The 19,843-nt window shown below is 35.1% G+C and overlaps 1 protein-coding gene and 2 long non-coding RNA genes across 4 annotated transcripts; 2 read left to right on the top strand and 1 right to left on the bottom strand.

Moving 5' to 3' along the window:
- The first annotated feature begins 272 nt into the window (after window positions 1-272).
- LOC132266974 (uncharacterized) lies at window positions 273-7,396 on the top strand. The gene is made up of 3 exons (XR_009468792.1): window positions 273-691; window positions 896-950; window positions 7,267-7,396. It is a non-coding gene; the product is annotated as an uncharacterized LOC132266974 (long non-coding RNA).
- Window positions 3,832-11,579, bottom strand: LOC132266960 (homeobox-leucine zipper protein MERISTEM L1). 2 transcript variants are annotated; one of them, XM_059768003.1, is made up of 13 exons: window positions 11,221-11,579; window positions 10,498-11,004; window positions 9,660-9,923; window positions 9,418-9,535; window positions 9,104-9,292; window positions 8,525-8,965; window positions 8,293-8,394; window positions 7,947-8,147; window positions 7,654-7,828; window positions 7,271-7,542; window positions 5,894-5,989; window positions 5,410-5,794; window positions 3,832-4,283 (listed from the first exon to the last, which is right to left on the bottom strand). In XM_059768003.1, exons 3-12 carry the CDS (start codon window positions 9,881-9,883, stop codon window positions 5,429-5,431), a joined length of 2,184 nt encoding a protein of 727 aa, XP_059623986.1. In that variant the 5' UTR covers window positions 9,884-9,923; window positions 10,498-11,004; window positions 11,221-11,579; the 3' UTR covers window positions 3,832-4,283; window positions 5,410-5,428. The 2 variants fall into 2 exon arrangements, with proteins under 2 accessions (XP_059623986.1, XP_059623977.1); XM_059767994.1 differs by lacking the exon at window positions 10,498-11,004 and having other exon boundaries at window positions 11,221-11,578.
- Window positions 8,038-9,422, top strand: LOC132266981 (uncharacterized). Its single transcript, XR_009468793.1, has 2 exons — window positions 8,038-8,168; window positions 9,092-9,422. It is a non-coding gene; the product is annotated as an uncharacterized LOC132266981 (long non-coding RNA).
- Window positions 11,580-19,843: the final 8,264 nt, after the last annotated feature.

Genomic DNA, 19,843 nt, shown 5'->3' with positions numbered 1-19,843 from the left:
GCTTCCAACGTTTATTTTCGAAATGTCTGTTTCAGTCTATAAGTTCTACTTAACGGTATCACTCATTGTAAGCTACGTGCAACTTCATCTCATGCCATGCTCATTCTTCAAAAATAGTGTCATTATATTTAAATATTACAGCCTTGACCAATGGATTGTGCATAATTCTTTTCCTGATTTTGTTTTCAATTAGAACATTTCCATCTGTATCATCAGTTATATCTATATATGTTTCCATGGTTCAGACTTTTTCAACTCTTAATTAACTCCTCTAAAGGGTTGAGGACCTTACAAACTCCTTTTCTTCATCTGGGTTTGGGGTTGGACATATTTTGATCCGCCCTATTTAAGCCTGTAAAACAGAATTAATGAACTCTAACCACCCCAACTCATGCAGTCACTGTTAAAGCTAAGTAAACCTAACCACCTCCATGTTTCTTATGAATTCAATAAAAGCATGCTGTTTATTGCAACCACCTTCTTCCACCATTTATTTATTTGTGTCTCGCCAGAGAATAAGAACAGAAGAACTATTGGGGGAGGATGAAGAAGAAAAAGTACTAGCAGAAGCAAGGACATCTGCCTCTGCCAAGCTTCTTCTGGTGTCAAATTTGCCGATATTATATTAACAATTCCTGGCTTGATCAATCCTCTACTCTTCTGGCCATCTGCTCTGTTAGTCTGAAGTCAGGTGTGCTGTTTCCCTTTAAATTTCTTCAGACAACTTACTGAACTCTGGTAGTAACTTTAACTTATTTTTTTATACAAATTAATGGCTACTATGTTACACAACAATACATTTATATGACACTAGTGTTGTAGTTATCCTTACCATGAGTATTTAATTTTTTTGGTGGCACTGAGTTCATGATATATTAAATAATTCTCTCTGCAGTTGCCAGTCTACGGTCATGACATCCTCATCTAATATGCGATTGCTGTGAATTATGGTAATCCCCAAGCACTAACTTTTAAGCATCAGCCTTTTGCTTAATATCTTTTTCTGAGCAGAATCTTATTTTTAATCAATATAGTGCAAATTAACTTTGATTTACCTATAACGTTTTCCTAATTGTTCCAAATATGTTCTCAAGATGAGGTGCTTTTGTTTGTAGCTAGTCTCAATTTATTTTACTGCACACTTTGGTTTCTGTTTAAGCTAGTTAACTTTGCTGTTCGTAGAGGAAATGAACTTGTATGAAAGACAGAATTACAAGTTCTGCGAATGCAGAACAAATCATTCCATACTTGCGTTAAAATTAGCAACAAGCCAATAATTCATTAATTGAAGAAGAAGAAGAGAGAAGAATGAGACGGAAACTGATAGAGGATGGGTACGAGTGTTCTGATACCAAAATTGATGCAGGACAATTGAAAGAATGGGAGAGAGGATGAAGAAAAGAGAAAGTGAGAAGAAGTGGAGGGAGAAGAAAATCATTGATAGTAATCTCTGTAATTAATTGATATTCATGAAAAATGCCTTCACAATGTATCAACTTCCCATATATATAGGCATAACAACTGTATCCTACTAAACTCTAATAGGAAACATAAAACCCTAAATAAATGAAGAAATTATTATTATATAAAAGAAAAATATATCCTAAATCATCCTCTACGTCTATGCCTAAACTAAGTGTGTAGATCACATGACCCATCAGGATCTCCATCACTGTATGCAATCAATATTTACAGATTTATGATTTATTACTCTGCTAGTTAAGAAGCCTTGTTTACTTAAATTAGAAGCTGCTTGATTCCTAATTCCAATAATTATGCTTCTTGCAACAATCTCATAATGCTTCTTAACACAGTTCTTTAGTGAGTCATAGTTTTTTTTTACCTGGTTCCCTCTACTCCGGGTACTCTCATTACCTGTTTCCTTTTTCCCATTTATTTATTTATTAAATTTTTTTTGGTAGGTAAGTCACACACACACACACACACACCTGTTTTTGTCCTATTGGGAACTTGAACCCTCAACCTTCCATTTAGATGGAGAAGGAAATACCACTTGGGCTTACCCTTGGTGGTTTCCTTTCTTCTAGTTTCACATTTGCAATCCACACTTGCTCTATTTTTGATGCTTTGTAAAGCACAACGGAGATTATATTTAGAGATGCATAGATACCATTCGTAAGGGTGAAATAGTTTTGCTGATTTCAGATTTTGATTCTAGCCTCGATTAAAAAACCCTTCTTAGCACGAGTCCAGTTCTCAATTGATCTCACATTCCTTTTCTTGATGTTGCCACATAGAGGAAACTGAAAGTAGAATATAAATGATGAACGAAACAAGGGATACTGATGACCCAGTGGAAAGTATCAAGGGCATAGTTAAACTCCAATCAGTATCAAGTGTCTGTAATTGGCTATAATAATTACTCATGGCCGTTGTTTATTGGTGACAACTCCATGGAATTTATTTCCTTTCATAATGGGTAACCAATGATCAATATCATCTATAGGGTATGCCATATCACATATGATATAACATTCTGGACAAGATCATATACAAATTTCCGCTTTGTGTCATAAGGTTACCCTTTTAAGTCCTGTCTGAGCAAAGGACAATTCTTGATACAATTCTGAAACAGTATTGAACACCACCTAACCCCAAGGTCCTTCATCAAATATTACTACACATTTATTGGTTTCAACAACCCATCTTTTCAACTTCTTAAGTTTCAACCTTGGATAAGTTTAGCTAGCTGCTCAATAATTTTAGCCAACTCTTACTGCAGTTATTTTCTTGTTTGTATAGACGGTATAGAGGGTTGGTCCACTGGATATGTACTGAACACACACTAGCAGGCTCCTAAATCCCAACTGATTAATATGAACTTCGAACCTTGTGCTTGTGAGATCATGAGATGGCACCATTATGGGCATGGCTGATTATGTTGATTTGAATCACCAAACATATTCCCTTTTTCTTCTATCTGGGTCAATTTGCATCACATTGATTTGCTACAGAAGTTGAACTATCTTCTCTGGATCTATTTTCAAGTGTCTTTGATTCAATTTACGATGATTACAAGATAGTCTAAGCATCCGATATTCCTCAATATCTATAGCCAACCAGCATACCTACATTTTTGGTGGAACAAATAGTACTGCTTAGGTAAGTTTCTATTCTTCACTCACCAGTAGGCTTTTTGATTGCAGAAAAGCTATTTTTACTCTTTGTTTGTCCAGACAAATATACATACTGATGAAACCGACCCTCTTGGCAGTATGAAAATATTTACTCCTTACCCTATCATTTATTGAGGAACATCCTTTGAAAAAAATAAAAAATAAAAACTGCAAAAATCTTAATTCAAGCTAGGGAAGTGAAAAAGTTATGCCAGAAAAGGTATTGGATTGCTAAAACTTTGCATGAATTAGTTTGGATGAAGCTTGGGCTAGGCTTAACTGAAGCTCTATTAATGCAGATTGTTGATAATGATTACGGTATCATTAGAATTCCTTGCTTTGTATGGGATTTGAAAGATTGTTCTTCTAGTCACCCAATACCTACGTAGAGGTACAAATGCCTAATCAAAGGACTTCTTGGGTTTTCCTTAAGATCTTGGCTTGTTAAACAACCAGCATATGATTTGACCTTTAGCATTAGGCGAGTGAATAGGCTTAAACCGGCCGGGAACCCTAACTCAAGGTGCTGGCAGGTATTGCCCCTTGGCAGCTTCATGAGCCTAATTGCGCTAAAATTCTGTCTGGTTCATGCTCAACTTGCTAAGAAATGAACCCAATATCTGCATCATATTCTAGCTAGAACATTGCTTCACTGAACAAGCATATATAGAAAGAGTAAATGGCAATCTGGAGCAATCCGGAACTACTCTGGACTTCTTATATTTTGTTCAGGAACTAAATGTCAAAAGTGACGGCAGAAAGTATATCTTCAATACGCAAGTACAATATGAAAAGGAAACCAACATAGTCTGTAAGCAAGAGTAAGCTTCCAGAGTCCAACCAACAGCTAAAATCTCTAGGAACACATGCATATAAATAATACGACCTAATCTGAAGGAAAGCAAAGGTGAATGAGGAGTTTCCAAGTTACCACAAGGTCTTGGTTTACTTTCGGCATTGATAGGCAAAGTCAATACCCGAACCTATTACCCTTGCACGGTGGTGATGTGCTCTCTTGCTGCTTTCTGCCCTGACAAACACCACAAAGCAAGGGTCATGTAAGGTGCGTTCTTGACTTCTTCAATTTGTTTTGCATCCCAGAGTAAACACAGCCTTTATTGCTCTTGTTCCTTCCTTCATATCTCACTACAGAGAAAAAGAGTAAAAAGATAAAGACTTGTAAATCTAGAGTCATATAGATGCATGGAGTAGAGAGAATCATGAACGTAATTTGCTAGTCACACATTCTCCTTGCTTATCTATTGTTTGCTTTTATATTTCTTTTTCTGTGATTGTTGTTATTAGGCTAAAATTTCTCTGCACTATGATGATATTCCTATATATCAAGAAGATGATAAACGAAATCACTTTGGAATTTACATTCAAGGAGGAAACAAATTGGTCAGAATACTTGAACCCATCGTAAGTAACACTATTTGACGTTAAACATCAATTTCTTCTGTAATAAAAATCCAGTTTAGACTTTGGAAGCAAAAATTCTTTTCATCATTCAGATTTCTGATCTAAAATTATTTATTATATAACCTTAAACACATAAACAATCAAGGGAAATTCTCAAAATCAAACCCTAACTATTTCTTCATATCACCATCATCATCCTTTGCTTTTTTCCAAATGAATGGAGTCAGCCACATGAATTTTGTTTTTTCTACTCTATTCTACTACACACCATGTCTCTAATATTTATTTTTTTAGGTCATTTTTAGTTACTTCATTCCATGTTAGTTTTGGTTGGTCTTGTTGTCCCTTACTTTTTGTGCAAACTAGTTTTTAGTTTATTTTGTCTTATTTGTCAGTGATAGGCATTATTCCTCATATCTTCCTCACATTTTGATTACTGAATCTACTCTAGTCACTCCTATCATCCACCGTACCATATAATATGAATACGTTCTTGTTACTTTTTTAACCCCCAAAAGTCTGATTCGTATAAGACACCTGGCCTAATCTAATGACCGTTCTGATCAATGAGCTCTTTCACAGTTTATTTTACTTTTATAAAGTTAGATGAAAATCAAGCTTTCCTAACCGTTTATTTAAGTTAATCAATGCAAAATAGAGGGTAAGAAAAAGTTTAGCAATCAAGAAAAAATGACTGAAACCTGACCCTAATCCTCGAGTTTTTAACTCTTAAATACCAGAAAAACAAACTTTAGATTCTGTTTCCATGAATCTTAAAACATAGCAAGTCTTAGCCAAATAAAAACACTTCTATGAATATTGATTGGGATAATTTTAAAGAATGGCTCACCGTAGTTAAGACATCTCAGTCATGCAGCCTCACACACTACAGCACCTTTGATCCTTTCAACTGTGCACTTAATAAGACTGTTAACAGTTGCAACCGATCCAAGCGAGAGCTTTGCTGTTGGAACTGAATCAACTAAGATCTGAAATGCAACAGTCAGTAATGATCCACCAGATCCAACATCAAGAATTCCTCCTCCATGATGTGCAGGCCCATCAGGAAGTATAGCAAAGCCTGATGGCAGGAGGGCAACATAATCCGGATCCCCTCCGCTTAGGACCACATTCATGGCAACAATATCAACAGGAGCATATATAACATAAGAGCCTGTAGAATCTGTGCAACTCTCTTGTAGAATCAGCATGTTGCTTTGGCTTGAGTTTGCACTCTACAGTGTTTTTGAGATTTAATAATATGTTAGTTCCATTAATGAGAAGAAGTTCCTGATATAACATTATGAGCCATAATTAGCCTACAAACAACTTACATTAACACGGAGGAGAGATACACAGTTGCCTGGATCGCGACCATTAGCAATATGCGCCATTTCTTGAACTAGGCCACCATTGGAAAGTATATCCCACTGTATTATGCACAATGAAATAGATAAATTACTATTTTACCAGATAACTTTAAGATTTAGAAATTGCAGGCCTTGATCTTATCAAATAATGTCCATTCTTGCAACATAAGACATGGACAAACATAGACTTTAATCATTTAAAGTATATCCAAGGGCTTGTTTGCCTAAGCTATAAAATAAAAGAGTATGAGTTATAATTTCATGTGTTCGTGCAGTCCTGTCCCATTTGTCAATTTTAGTTGAAGTTTCTTCTAGTTTGTTGTTATTTGTGTTCTTCCATAAGTTGCAGTCTAGAAAGCACGGAGCCGTATCCGTGTCATGTCACTGTCGGACACCAACCAAGATTTGCTACTGGTGGATGGCCTCTCTCTCTCTCTCTCTCTCTCTCTCTTCTCTATTCTGTCTTCTTTGTCCTCGTCTTTTCTTTCTTCATCGATCTTGTTCTTCACAAACCCTAGATACTTCTTTTTTTCTTTTCACAATAAATTGCTTTTTGTGTCTCTTTTTCTTTTTTCCTCTATTCCCCGTGAACTTTTTTTCTCTTCTATGGATTCTTACCTTTATATTTAACTAAGGACTAATTCTTTTTCTAACAAAACCCTAATCCTCATTGTTTTGTTTTGTTTTTTTTTTTAACCCTCATTCTATCATTCTTTCTTTTTCCCAGCAAAACACAATTCTTTTTCATTACAAGGCTGTAAGAACTAATATTACTCTTAATTTCTTAAAGTACAACATCATGTCATCATATATATATAAAATATATTTATTATTTGTTGTATCCCTGCCGTGTCTGTGTCCTAAATTTTTAGGATTTGCCGTGTCGCCATATCTGTGTCCCGTATCCGTTCCGTGCTTCTTAGGATGAAGTAGTAGAATAATGGTATTTATATGATATAAAATCATTACAATAATGGGATCTTGCTCATGTAAAACAAAAACATTCTGGCAACAACGTAGTGGAATAATGGTATTTATATGATATAAAATCATTACAATAATGGCATCTTGCTCATTTAAGCCTTACATTTTGTATCGTGTCCGTGTATCTGTGTCTGTGTCTATGCTACTATTTTGTATCGTGTCCGTGTCCTATATCTGTGTATATGTTACTAGTTTATATGCTTTGTATATTACTACATTTATGTTTTTGTTTTATCTATAAAAGATGAAATGCTTCCAAAAAGAGTTGTTATCTTTTCTTTCCTTTTTTTTTCTTTTTCCTTCTTTTTTTGTTCGTCAAAAGAGAATAAAAAACAGGTGCTTGGAAAATTCAGGTACCTCGCTTCGAGAGTTCTCATCTCGAAGAAAATCAAAAACTCTCTTTGGTGGGACTGGAATCCAGAAAGAAGTTGCAGCACTGAGCACAATACCGGGAGGCCTGCCCGGGTCATCCATACTTTTTCTGGTCATAACCCTTACATCATCAGCACCACTTCCTGATAATGTTGTCCATGTGTGCGCGGTAGAAGCACCAACACCAGTGCAAAAGCTCATCACCATCCTCTCAGCCAACTTAAGCATACTCTTCCTCCCTTCTGAAGTAGTTATAACTGCGAAGGAGCAAAACGACACTAAGAATCAGAAGGGAAATTAATGCTTTACTAAACCATCCACATATTACCATTTTATGTAAGACAGGAATTAAATGATATATTTATTACCGCCAACATCTCCTGCTGGAATGTTATTGGCCATTACACTGGCAAGCCGTTCACATTGCCGATCTAATGTAGCCACCCAGCGTTTTGCCCCAAAAGCAAGACCTGAATTCACCAGCGGTTTGTATATAGTGTGGACTGCTCTATCATCCACTTCTACATGTTCCACCCATATAACCTATGAAATTGTAAGATAATGAGGGAATTTAGTGACAGAACCACACACACACACACACACACACACACACACACACATATCTGCTATGAGAAAGTGAGAATAATGTAGAAGAAGTCACCTTTGAGTATCCATTTGGCAATTCTTGAATCAAACAGCCGGATGGCCTTCTTCTGCAGCGTGATATTGAACTAGGGCGCAAATTGTCCAGGGAAACATCAACCACTGCCCAAGTCCCATCAGCATGCTGCTTACAGTACCTAACGAAATAGTTTTCACGGGTTGGAACGAGCGGTGAAGGTACCTGAAACTCTGCTGTTATCTGAAACAATCGTGATGTTAGGTATGTTTTGTTGAAGCTAATTGAACTAAAGACATACTTTAGCAATTGTTTCATTTAAAACATTGTATGAAATATTTTTCATGATGAATGGAATTTCTCAACTGAAGGTTTCTTTAATGTATACCACTTGTAAAGCTCCATTGTAGTTCCCTGCTACACCAGTTGAAAGGACCTCCAGGGTCATTGCTCTTGAAACCACACCAGAAAACACACTAGACCATTGATTCTGATAACCATTGACAATTGAATTAATGAATACAGTCTAAATAAGTTAATATTCTTATATTGATACCTTCCCCCCCAAAAAAATTCTTATATTGATAACGAACATGTAAAAGGGAGAGAGGAAGCCCTACCACATCCATGAGGATCTCCACAAGATTAATATGATTCATAATAACAACAGCAGATTCCCTTGAAGCTTCAGATTTTAGTCCCAAGGGTTTTGGACCGATTCCTCGGGGAAAAGTCCTTAAATACTCGTCTTCACTTAAAATCTCCATAGAGTTGTCAGTGCTCGCCATCCATAAGGGTTCACCAGCCTGAGCCATTCTGATTAGTTCTTCCATTGCTGCAACGGCAAGCTCAATGATCATTGGCTTGTCTGCTTCAGTAGGGCCAGGCACTGACCTAAGAAGATCACCACCTCCAAACATCTCCCCAACCACGCCTGATTGTAACCCAAAACTCGCAGCCCCAATATCAAGAGAATGTGATGATCCTTGAGTAGAAACATGAGGGTATGAAAGCACTGGCTTGCCAACATACTTTGCAGCAATCCCAGATATCCTATCAATCTGTAAACAAAACATATATATGTTAGTCCAACTACAAGAATCACCCTTCTTGCTTAAAACTGCAATGATAACTCATACGTGAGCGTGTTTGTGTGTGTATTTATATATATTCTCTCTCTTCTCCAGTTGCCCTATCACCTCTTCTCGCAAACGAGCATTTTCGATCCTCAAGTGCTGCTCATCAAATGACATCTCGCCAATGGCTGCTGGGCCACCGCAGTTGGGACAAGTAGCGTTGCTGAGTGCTTCTTTGTACCTGATGTTCTCTGCACGAAGTTTTTCATTCTCATTCCTCAGCTGTGTGTTCTCATGGCGTTCATGTTGAGCCTGTGAACAATTTGGTTAGCAGCTAAATGAGTTCAGAATTTATATTCAAAACAAGATTACCATAGATAAGAATGTTGTTTATTTAAATTACAAGATGGAATCTAGCTTGTTAGATCAGCTGTTACCTTCATTTGTGTGCGCTTGTTTTGGAACCAAAATTTGACTTGCAAAGGCTCTAACCCTAATCTACGCCCCAGATCTTTCCTTTGCTTGTCATCTGGGTGAGGACACTCTTTAAAGAAACTGTTACAAAACCCATAAACCAAATTAGGTTTAATGGAATCATCAGTGATAATAGCTTATTGTGTCTCATCTCTCTATTTCTCTCATGTACAAAAGCACACAAGAGTCAAAATAAGATGCTTACGCTTCCATTTCTTGAATTTGATGCTGTGTATGGCGATGATAACGCTTCTTTTTGTTGGGCCGTTGGTTTGGATCTTGATCATCACCAGAGGGGGCTTCCATGATCTCAGTGCCGGATTTGCTCTCAAATTCTTCGTCTCTAATCATATCCAACTCATTTTCCGGAGATCTATGGGCCATATCGAGTAAATGATGGTGACTATCAAACATGTTTGGCTGAAACATAGCGACCGATCCTTGGGATTCAATGCTATGGCTTTCAAATCTAACAACACGGTGAAAGTTCAAACACTCATGACCAGTAACAACACAATGTAACAAATGGAATAGTTTATATAATTGGTGACGCAAATTCTAAAACAATGGACAAAAGGGAAAGCACAAGAAATGAAAGCTGAAAACCAAACATTAAAAAGTACTGTAGATTATTTGGGCATCAGATCTCTCTCTAATGTCAATGAATGACCTAATTGGGAAACATGTACATAGAGCACTACAAACCACACGCAAACTTATGTGTGTGTTGATATATGTGTGCGAGGATCTGCAAAAGAAAATAAACTAAATAAAAAATTGCAGTTCTTCTGAATGGAGAATATATGATTCTGCTTGAATTATGTTCATAACCTTGCTTATGGTATAACAGAAGATTGATCTAAAAAAGGTTGAGTGAAACAGTACATTGGAAAAGTTGATATAACAAAGTAAAAGTATTATTTAAGAAGTCCTCGAAAATGAATTTTGAAGAAAGAACATAGAAGTATAGCTGGGGTTTAGAATGAGAAATTAAATGTATGGTTAATTAATTCAATGGACACTAGTGAGTCGTGAATCATGACCTGACTGAAAACTAGCTCCGAAGACAACCCAAATCCAGTGACCTTTCCGTTCCTTTCGAGCAGTGGAGCAGACATATATCACCCACCCACAAACCCTAAGAAGTGCACCTCTCTCACAAACAAACCCTAGAAATAGTACTCTTTTTTTTTCTTTCTTCTCTCTCTCTCTGTCTATGTGTGTTTTTTTTGAAGTGAGGTCTAGGTTTTGGTTTTGGGGTGTTTTGAGTGAGACAGGTTGTGCGTTGAGAGTTTAATTAGATTCTGTGGCAGTGTCTGAGCAAACTAATAGGATGGTTACAAGTAACAACAAAGCAGAGAAGGCTAATACTACGGTTTAATTTGGACTTCCTATCTTGTCTTTACGTGACCAAGTGACTTGCTAGATTGAACAAAATTAGCAACAAAGCGTTGACTCTTGTGTGTAAAATGTTCTTTTAAACCATAAGTCTATATAATAACGCCCACCAATATCTCGGTTTAGTCCAAACTCACACATTTTCTCTTTCTCTGCAAATTATAACGGAAAAGTAAATTTAAAGAGAGAGAAACGTTAAACAAAATATGATAGACAAGTATACAAGATTATATCATTATTTTTGCATATGTATATGTGTTATTGTGTGTTTGTAGTGCATTAACCATCAAAAACATAAAAGTTGTAAAGAGATGGATGGTGTATATATATAAATATATATATATATAGGGGTATAGAGAGTAACTTACCGATTTTGAAACAGTGAGAGCAAAGGAAACAAACCCTATAGAGGCCATAGGGTAACCAAAATGAGAGAGGTCTCAGATCTGGTTTTCAGGCAAAAGGGTCACCTGAAAACCATTTTTTGAAGGCTGAAGGAGTGGTTTTCAGGCGGTTGTGATATTTGAGACCTTTTTCTTGTCAAAAGAACTCCAGAAGAATACTGAGATGATCATGAAAGAAGAAAAAAATGGAGAGAGAGATTTGCAGAGGTTGAGAAGAAGGAGAAGGGAACAGGTGGGAGAAGATGTGGCAGCGAGGAGTTATTGCAGAGCATAAAGAGAGGGTGCAATAGCATTTATGGAGGATGGAGGGAGGTGTTATTGTTAGGAGAGAGAAAATTTGGCTGTGAATATATAGATATATATGATGTTTAAATTCCTTCTATTGTGTGTGGTGAAGCCAGTTATGCCTTCTTTACTGCCCACCCTTTCCCTCACTACGTTTTTTTTCTTTCAAAACCTATCATATATTTCGGCAGTTCCCCTTCACTAACAAATACTCTAGGATTAAAAACTATAATATGTATATATATATAGATAAACACACTTATTGAAAAAAAAAAAAAAAAAAAACTGTTTACTTGTTTACTCTTGGTGAAAAAAAAAAAAAAAAAAAAAAAAAAAAAAAAAAACAAACTCTACAATATGATTGGTGTAAAAGTATAAACATTTTTCTATTAAAAAAAAAATAAAATAAATTTACCATTAAAAAAGATTTAATATAAACATTTCAGTTTAATAGTGCCAAAATTGAATTAAACTCTTTTGTTCACCGGAATTTCACTTAATTTTGTCATTAATTTACAATACAATTAGATTTTTAACATCATTTTGGTTTTTCCTTTTTCTTTTTTTTGATAAAGATTTTTAGTTTTACTTGCCGAATATATATATATATATATATATATATATATATATATATATATATCTATATATATATATATATATATTTAGTTTAATCTTGATGTTCTTAGAGGTGTTATATCAATGTTAATTATGAGCCGAAAAAACCTTTTATGTGTAGTGTTGAAATGTATGGGAAACCAGGAGCACTATTTATGTGATGTTAATGGTTTGCTTTATGACCAAGTTACGCATATTAACATTTCATGAAGAGTGGAAGATCGATCTATAGTTAACCAAATGTGGTGCATTCTTTTTCTTTTTTCCCTTTTTTTTTTTTTTTTTTTGGGTTTGGTGTGTATAGATTTAGAGAGTTGTCTTAAATATACTATATGATTATTCAAACTAAAAGAATATATTAATTAGTAATTTTCTACATAGGCTTGTTTCTCTCTATTGCTGATGGTTGTTTGCAGGTTCTGGTTTTGTTGGTGGGGTTACAGTAATAAACTAACTTACCCAAAAAAAAAAAGTTAGGCCAGTGAAACACTTTATGTTAATTTCTTAATTCTTAAACAAATTTGTTTGGTAAATTTCTTATGTAGAAAATTTGCAGTGAAAATCATCATGCCTTTGGGAATTGGATTCAAAAGAGACTTACAATTGTGGAAATCTTTGTGATACCAAAATGTAGTCCTAGTTTTTTTCTTTCGTACTTTTTTTTTTTCTGAAAAAAAACTGCATTCATGGTGTTGCATTATTTTAAGAGTAATGTTACAAACAACTATCAATTTTATTTTGCCATTCCAATAAATATTGTACTATTAATCAGTCATGGATAACTTAAGGTTTGTCTTAAGGTGGTTTATCTCAATGATGCCAGGTCAGTAGATAACAAAATCTATAATAATTGCATTTTTTTTTTCTTAAATAACATAATTTCCATATTAAGAATAATGTTATACATTTTGGACAATAGATTTATTAGTATCCGGATAAGACATGAACATTATCCTTATTTTGAAACCAAAGTTATTATCTTATAAACATTCTATATACACATTCATGAACTTGCGCGCGTGTGCAGTAGATACAGAGAGAGGAAGAGATAATATAAATAAATGTAGAAATTATATATTTCATTTATTTAATTTGTACATAAGCCTGTACAAGTGTGAATATGTATGTTTTCATTAAGTACTGATTCGTGATTGCAGCATTAGCATTTTGATTGATGTGTACCCAAATTGGTCCCCGTTGCGGAAGAAGGTTTTGGGTTTAAAGGCTGTAATGGCTCTTCGTACATAGTAGTTGAGATACCCCATATTTGGAGCATATATTGCACTTTTGTGCTGGGTGTGTATGGTTATGTTATATATATATATATATATAAATATATATATAAATAGGAAATAACTATAAGATTATTATTGTCGCAAATAATATTGAATTGTTTAGAATTATTTTCTTTTTCCGTGCAATTTTAAGGACATCCGGTGACATCATGCCCAATTGAATATTAAATAAGGTTTTACAATTAGCCTAAAACACATACATAAGCAAATGTTGTGACAATATCAAACACTTAAAACACGCAAATACAATTTAATTGCGTGTCCTAGAGTGCCCTAATACGCAAGCACAATCCACAAATTTATTTTCTGTATTAACAAATTTAATTTTGCTTAAAACAACATATCCATGCATGTTTATCACATTTAAAGTTTCATAAAATTAAACATTTAAACTCCAAATATTTTAGAGATTTGATTCTTATCACATAAATAATAATAATAATAATAATAATAATAATAAAAAGAAATCAAAATTTCAACTGTATTTTCTCCTCTCAAAGATTATTCAATTTAATGGTGTGTTCTGACAATAATACAGGCTCTGCATGCAGAAGGAGGACCATAAATTTACTTCATTCACGCCCTATCTCTGCTGCTCTGTTTTAGATTTGCAATTTTATATGCTTCACCGAAATCTACAGGGTACTTGCTCTTTCCAGGAAGCTTCCATTGAATCATATATATATGTTTGATATATATATATATATATATATATATATATATATATATATATATATCGATTAATTAAGCAGCAGCTTTAATTCTGATTTTTGCATACTACATTTTAATCGAACCCTATTCATTCACCACCAGTAGTGTACGTAAATGCCACCCACCGACCTACGTAAAGAATCTGTAATCAAGACTAGTTGTTATTTTTTTAAAAAAGAAAAATAAAATAAAAATACATATGAATGGTTGAATCAGTATCCACTATAAAATCCTGATATTTAAATAGTTAAGTCTCTTGTTTCTGGACCAAATGTTATTAATATATATATATATAGCTAGAAAGAAATAACAGTACCACTAAATTGAAGAAAGCATTGTTAACAGTCATCATTTTTCATCTTTATACTATATTTTCACAACACTAGAAGTCTCAAATTGCTGAAATATGTTGTCAAAATGTTGTGGGTATTTTGTCATTTCATTTATTGGTGTTGACTGACGCTTTAACGTCACTGTCGTTGGTTTGGGTGGTTTGACAAGTGACGAAAAGTAAATATAAACTAGCTCTCCACCGATTTCAGCTGGACGGAAAACTAGTCTTCAATCGCATAAAGGACAAATTCATTCAAACATTTTGTTGAGATGAGTTGAAAGCGTAATGGATTCTTGAACAAGATGGTTGACGTGAAATTCTAATTACATTGTTCATACTTTTACTATGATTTACTGTTATATAGTTATATATTAAATTATTAATATTATTATTATTGAAAATTAATAAACAAATACAAAATATTTATCATTCTTGTGATATTGTGATCCAAATTTTATTTTAGGCGGAATTGCATTGGAATTAGGTTTTAACTCGTAAAATGAGTTTTGTGTAGGTTTTTTTTTTTTTTTTTCCTAGTTAGTACTTACGCACACATGTCTCTTTTGAGACTTGAATCCCGGGCCTCTATTTGGGAAGTAAGAGGTTGATGCCGCTAGGCTACTAGCCCGTTAGTTTGTGTAGGTTTAAGTTGTGAGCTGCATGGAGAGAGAGAGAGAGAGAGAGAATTATTGAAAATTAATAAACAAATACGAAGTATATATCATTCTTGTGATATTGTGATCCGAATTTTATTTTAGTCGGAGTTGCGTTGGAACACAGTTTTAACTCGTAAAATGAGTTTTGTGTAGGTTTAAGTTGTGAGCTGCACGCCCCCGGGGCGGTGTTTTAAAATCTTTGGTTCTCTATGATGAATGTATTAGTTACGATGGTTTGTGTATAACATGTTTACTTTTCGACCTTTATTACTTTTTATTATGTACTTAATTTGTTACAACAATTCTTAGTTTTGAAAGGATGTAAATAAAATCGTTATTCATGAAAGGGTTAAGTGTAGAAAACTCCATGTAATATAGGTTTTGTGCACAAATAGTTCCTCTTTTTTTAAAATGTGCATTCCAGTTCATAAAATTCAAAAAAAATGTACAAATAGATCCATCAGACTACTTTTTGGTCAAAATTGACATAAAATAAATTTTGAAATCCTAATTTACCCTTCTCTTCTTATTATGCCATTTTCTAAGGGACTCCCGACCAGCACATCAATGCCGCAACAATTGGCGGTGGCGACTCCACCACAATAGTCATCGCACTCAAAAACCATCATCACCCCCACACCCAATACAATAAAAAAATGCAAACATGAGCTTTACGCCGGTGAGAACAGAGCTTGAGAATAGAAGGTTAGGCAAACAAGGCTTATGCCTTGTTGATTGAAATCATCTGTACGGTGGGAGTCACCATGGACGAAGATGTTGGCAATGATGGAGATGTTGACGTTGATGATGGAGATGTAGGAGACGACGACATTGAGGCGATAATGATGGATTGGTTGGATTGGATTTCGGGAGCGAAGAATGACCAAAACAAGTACATGGCCTTGGCAGTGAAAGCGTCGAAGCCGACGCTGAACAACAAAACACCGATGATGCTGAACAACAAAGCCCCGATGACGCTGAGGACGTTAGTAGAATCCGAACGGCAATAGACTTTTCTCGATGTCAGCGACTTAGCATTGGTGCGAGTGGAGGCGTAATCAACGATACTGGGTCGTAAGAGGGGAAATGGGAGAGGTGGAGCTTGGGGTCGAGTTCTCTGACCTCGGTGAAGAAGAAGGTGGAGGAATCGACCTTGGTTTTGTTGGATTGGGAAATTAGGGTTTTGATGGAAGGGGGTGGAGAAAGATGTGGTGGTGGTGAAGAAAATTAGGGTTTTTGAAGGGGTGGAAGAGGCTGTTGGGTTTAGTATTCCCAAAATTAAGGTTTTGCGGGGGTGGAAGAGACGCCATGCATGGTAGAGAGAGAAAGAGTTTGGGAATAGTATAAAATAGTAATTTTACCTTGCATTATTTTTTTTTAATAATATTTTATTTTACTAATAAGAGGATATTATAGTATTTTTATGTGATTAGGGGGTTATTTGCACTAAATTAATTATATAAATGGATTTTATACAACATAAGAACTTTTTTGCACTATATATATTTATAGTATAGGAATTTTTATTCTTATTTTATTTATTTATTTTTTTTGCACTTAACCCTTAATGAAAAGTTGCACTATTTTATAAAGTGCTTAAGTCACTTGTGTATTAACTAAATAAATTAAACAATTGGTTCCTTCTGGTTTGTTAAACGAATTGAGTTTTGACAGTAACATATTCAAGCTATTTAGTCGTATCAAAACATGGTAAATAGAATTTTAAACAAGTGATATTCTGAATTTGTAAAGATTTGCTCAAGTACATTATCCCAAGAAAAAAAAAAAAGGTAAAATAAATATATTTTGTATCTACCAAAATAGTCTATAGTCTATAGTCTAGTTCGTACAAGGCCACCATTTTAGAAAATTGGGAATTCGAGCCTTTAAGGAGGTATGCCAGACAAGGTCATCACAATCCACCCCCTCAGAGGAGGTCCTCGTCGCCGCTCCACCACATCATATGATATTGTCCGCTTTTAACCTGAGCCCACACGGTTTTACTCTTGGGTTTCACCCCAAAAGGCCTCATACCAATTGGAGGTGACACACTTACATATAAGCATTTCACCTTTCCTCTACCCAGGCGATGTGGGACTGTGCACCCATAGCTCGCCAGTGTGGTAGCCTGACAGTGTCTCTCGCACCCTCCCACGACACACCCGCCCACAAGGTCATCACACATGTAGCTTGTGATGTCATGTTCACTAGGTCCTGTAGAGTTTCTTGGAGAGAACGCAAGAAGATTCAATTCCTTAATCATGTCCAATGCTAAATATAAGTTGAATTTAACAAATTAATTTTATCACCGTCTTCTAGCAGTGATCAGAAAAATGCCGCTACGCCCACAAATGATAAAACCCAAAACCATTTCATTCCTATAAATGAAATTTTTTACCTATGTCTAATGTTTTCGGGTAACATAAAACTACATAAAATTATGAAAAAAAAAAAAAAACATTTGAATAGTGTTGTAAGTGAAGATCACTTGGTGAAAGTAAAATTACAACTCCAATGGACATGATTAATGTTTTTGGTACCCATTGGTCTATTTTCCAAATACCGGAAGTTGGTGAGCAAGAAATGCACTTGGTAGAGCATTTAATCCTTTTTGTATTTAAGGAAGGTTGAATAAATAGTGCTGAAGCTTCAAAGTTTGTAATTTAATTATTAGTATCTGTATTAAATTTGCAAGTAATCATATATAGGACTACTTACTTATTTAAGTTGGACTTGTGAGAACATGTGCCATTATGAGTTTTATTAATATATATAGGATAAGTAGGATGTTGATTGGTGAGACCAAATAAATTGGAATGCTTCTTCATCCTTAATTTGAAGTTTTCAACTCAAACCAGTACTGCCTTAAGAATAATTAGTATTTAAAGACAAGGACATGTTTTCCTCTTTTTGTGTACCATAAATTTTAAAGTATTAAGGGACATTAATTCTGTTACAATAAGTACTCAAAGAGATAAAATTTGTGACAAACCTAACTTATGAAATCTTAATATTTAAAGTCACAACGATAACTAACATGGACTTTAGTTATTGTGTAATAGGAATAAAGTCTTTCTTTTCTTAGGATGTCAAACTCAATGGTTTTTTTTCTAAAAAAAAAAAAAAAAAAACCACTAAATAAATTTATCTTTTTCATTGTTATTATTATTATTGCCAGGGATGTTCTGGTCATTTGCACAAGACTAATCCCTTTAGACATTTGTACATTTTTCCCATGCCACCTTTGGATGCATGTGCACTTCCTAAGCTCTGTGCCACCTAAAATTAGAAAAATATGGTGGGGACTGAACCTGATTCTAATTTTTTATTATTTATATTGCGTTTATAAATACCGAATAAGTGTTCTACATTTAAAATTTGAATTAAATTTATTTTAATTTCAAATTCAAAACACATAGATATTCCTAAAAATAAATTTATAGTGGTGAATTTATTAGGCAAAAAAAAAAAAAAAAAAAGGTTGATGTGAACACCACCCTTATTATTATTCATTACTCTATTATTATTGTCCAAATAGTTTTTGTGGTAGCGGAAATCATTTTCAAGAGATAATTAATTATTCCATCCTGACATGGAAGCAGGCCGACTGTGACTATGATTGGAATTTTGTGGTTGGAGAAATCACTTTCAAGAAATAATTCTTCCAAACACCACCCTAAATTTATTATGATGATTAATGAAAATGATAAAAACTTTTATTATTGGTATATTTTGGGCCCACTGGGAATAATGTATGCATGTCTCGATACTCAGACCGTCACGGTAGGGCTCTGGATGTGTGTAGCATTAACACCACCATCCCTGTCTTCCCAACTGCACATCCATTATATTATATGTGTGTGTGTGTGTGTGTGTGTATATATATATATATATGCAAAATCAATCTTGTGGTTTTTTTTTGTTTTATTTAAAATCAAGGGTAAAGTACAAAGAGACCCCTTGAGGTTTGAGGAAAGGACAGATAGATGAAAGTTGGCTTGTTTTTGGACAAACACACCCCCTTGTGAAATTTGCCCTCCAAACAGAGCCTTAAATCAAGTGAAAAGTCCATTTTACCCTTCACTATTTTATTAATTTTAATTATAAAATATTTAAAACTTAAATGGCCAAAATACCCTTTTCATATATACTTATATATATATACACACACATACACACACACACACACACACACCAACAACCAGTCACCACCGCCCCCAATCTCCACCAACCCCCAACCTCCATAATCACCACCCACTAAAGAAGACGCCAAAAAGGAGCTCTGCCACTGCCACCTCCTCGATCTCGCCGGAGCTCAGCCTCGGTTCGGGTGACGAACTCGGCTTTGGACAAGCCGGGTTTGACCGGGATTGACAGAGACGTTCCCCACGCCGGCGTCTTTCATTCTTGACAGCGGTAGAGAGTTGATGTTTGAGCCTGCAGGGAAGATTTGAGGATGAGATCGGTGCCGCCGCCACCACCACCCTCTTCCCCTCTCTCATACACATGCACACACACACACACACACACATATATATCACCCCCTCATCTGTGCACATCACCATCCCCAATTCTCACCTTCGCACGGAAAAGGGCTCTAATTGGACTCAAAACGGACGGCAGAAACGATGGCCACTTCAGCTTCCTCGGCCTTGCAGGTGACGGTCGCCGGACTGTGCTTATCTGAACCT

The sequence above is a fragment of the Cornus florida genome, unplaced genomic scaffold (genome assembly GCF_030987335.1).
Source record: "Cornus florida cultivar Cherokee Brave unplaced genomic scaffold, ASM3098733v1 CherokeeBrave_3.0.0_Hap2_Chr01, whole genome shotgun sequence".
Taxonomy (NCBI): domain Eukaryota; kingdom Viridiplantae; phylum Streptophyta; class Magnoliopsida; order Cornales; family Cornaceae; genus Cornus; species Cornus florida.
Note: the sequence above shows the minus strand (reverse complement) of the source record. Positions and strands in the feature narration are given on the sequence as shown.

Excerpts from the sequence above, each read along its gene's own strand:
- LOC132266960 (XM_059768003.1), bottom strand. The coding sequence starts at position 9,883 with ATGTTTCAGCCAAACATGTTTGATAGTCACCATCATTTACTCGATATG. Across the intron at positions 8,966-9,103 it reads ATGCTCGTTTGCGAGAAGAG|ATTGATAGGATATCTGGGAT; the intron begins GTGATAGGGCAA and ends TTTTGTTTACAG. Across the intron at positions 5,795-5,893 it reads TATCTCTCCTCCGTGTTAAT|AGTGCAAACTCAAGCCAAAG; the intron begins GTAAGTTGTTTG and ends AAAACACTGTAG.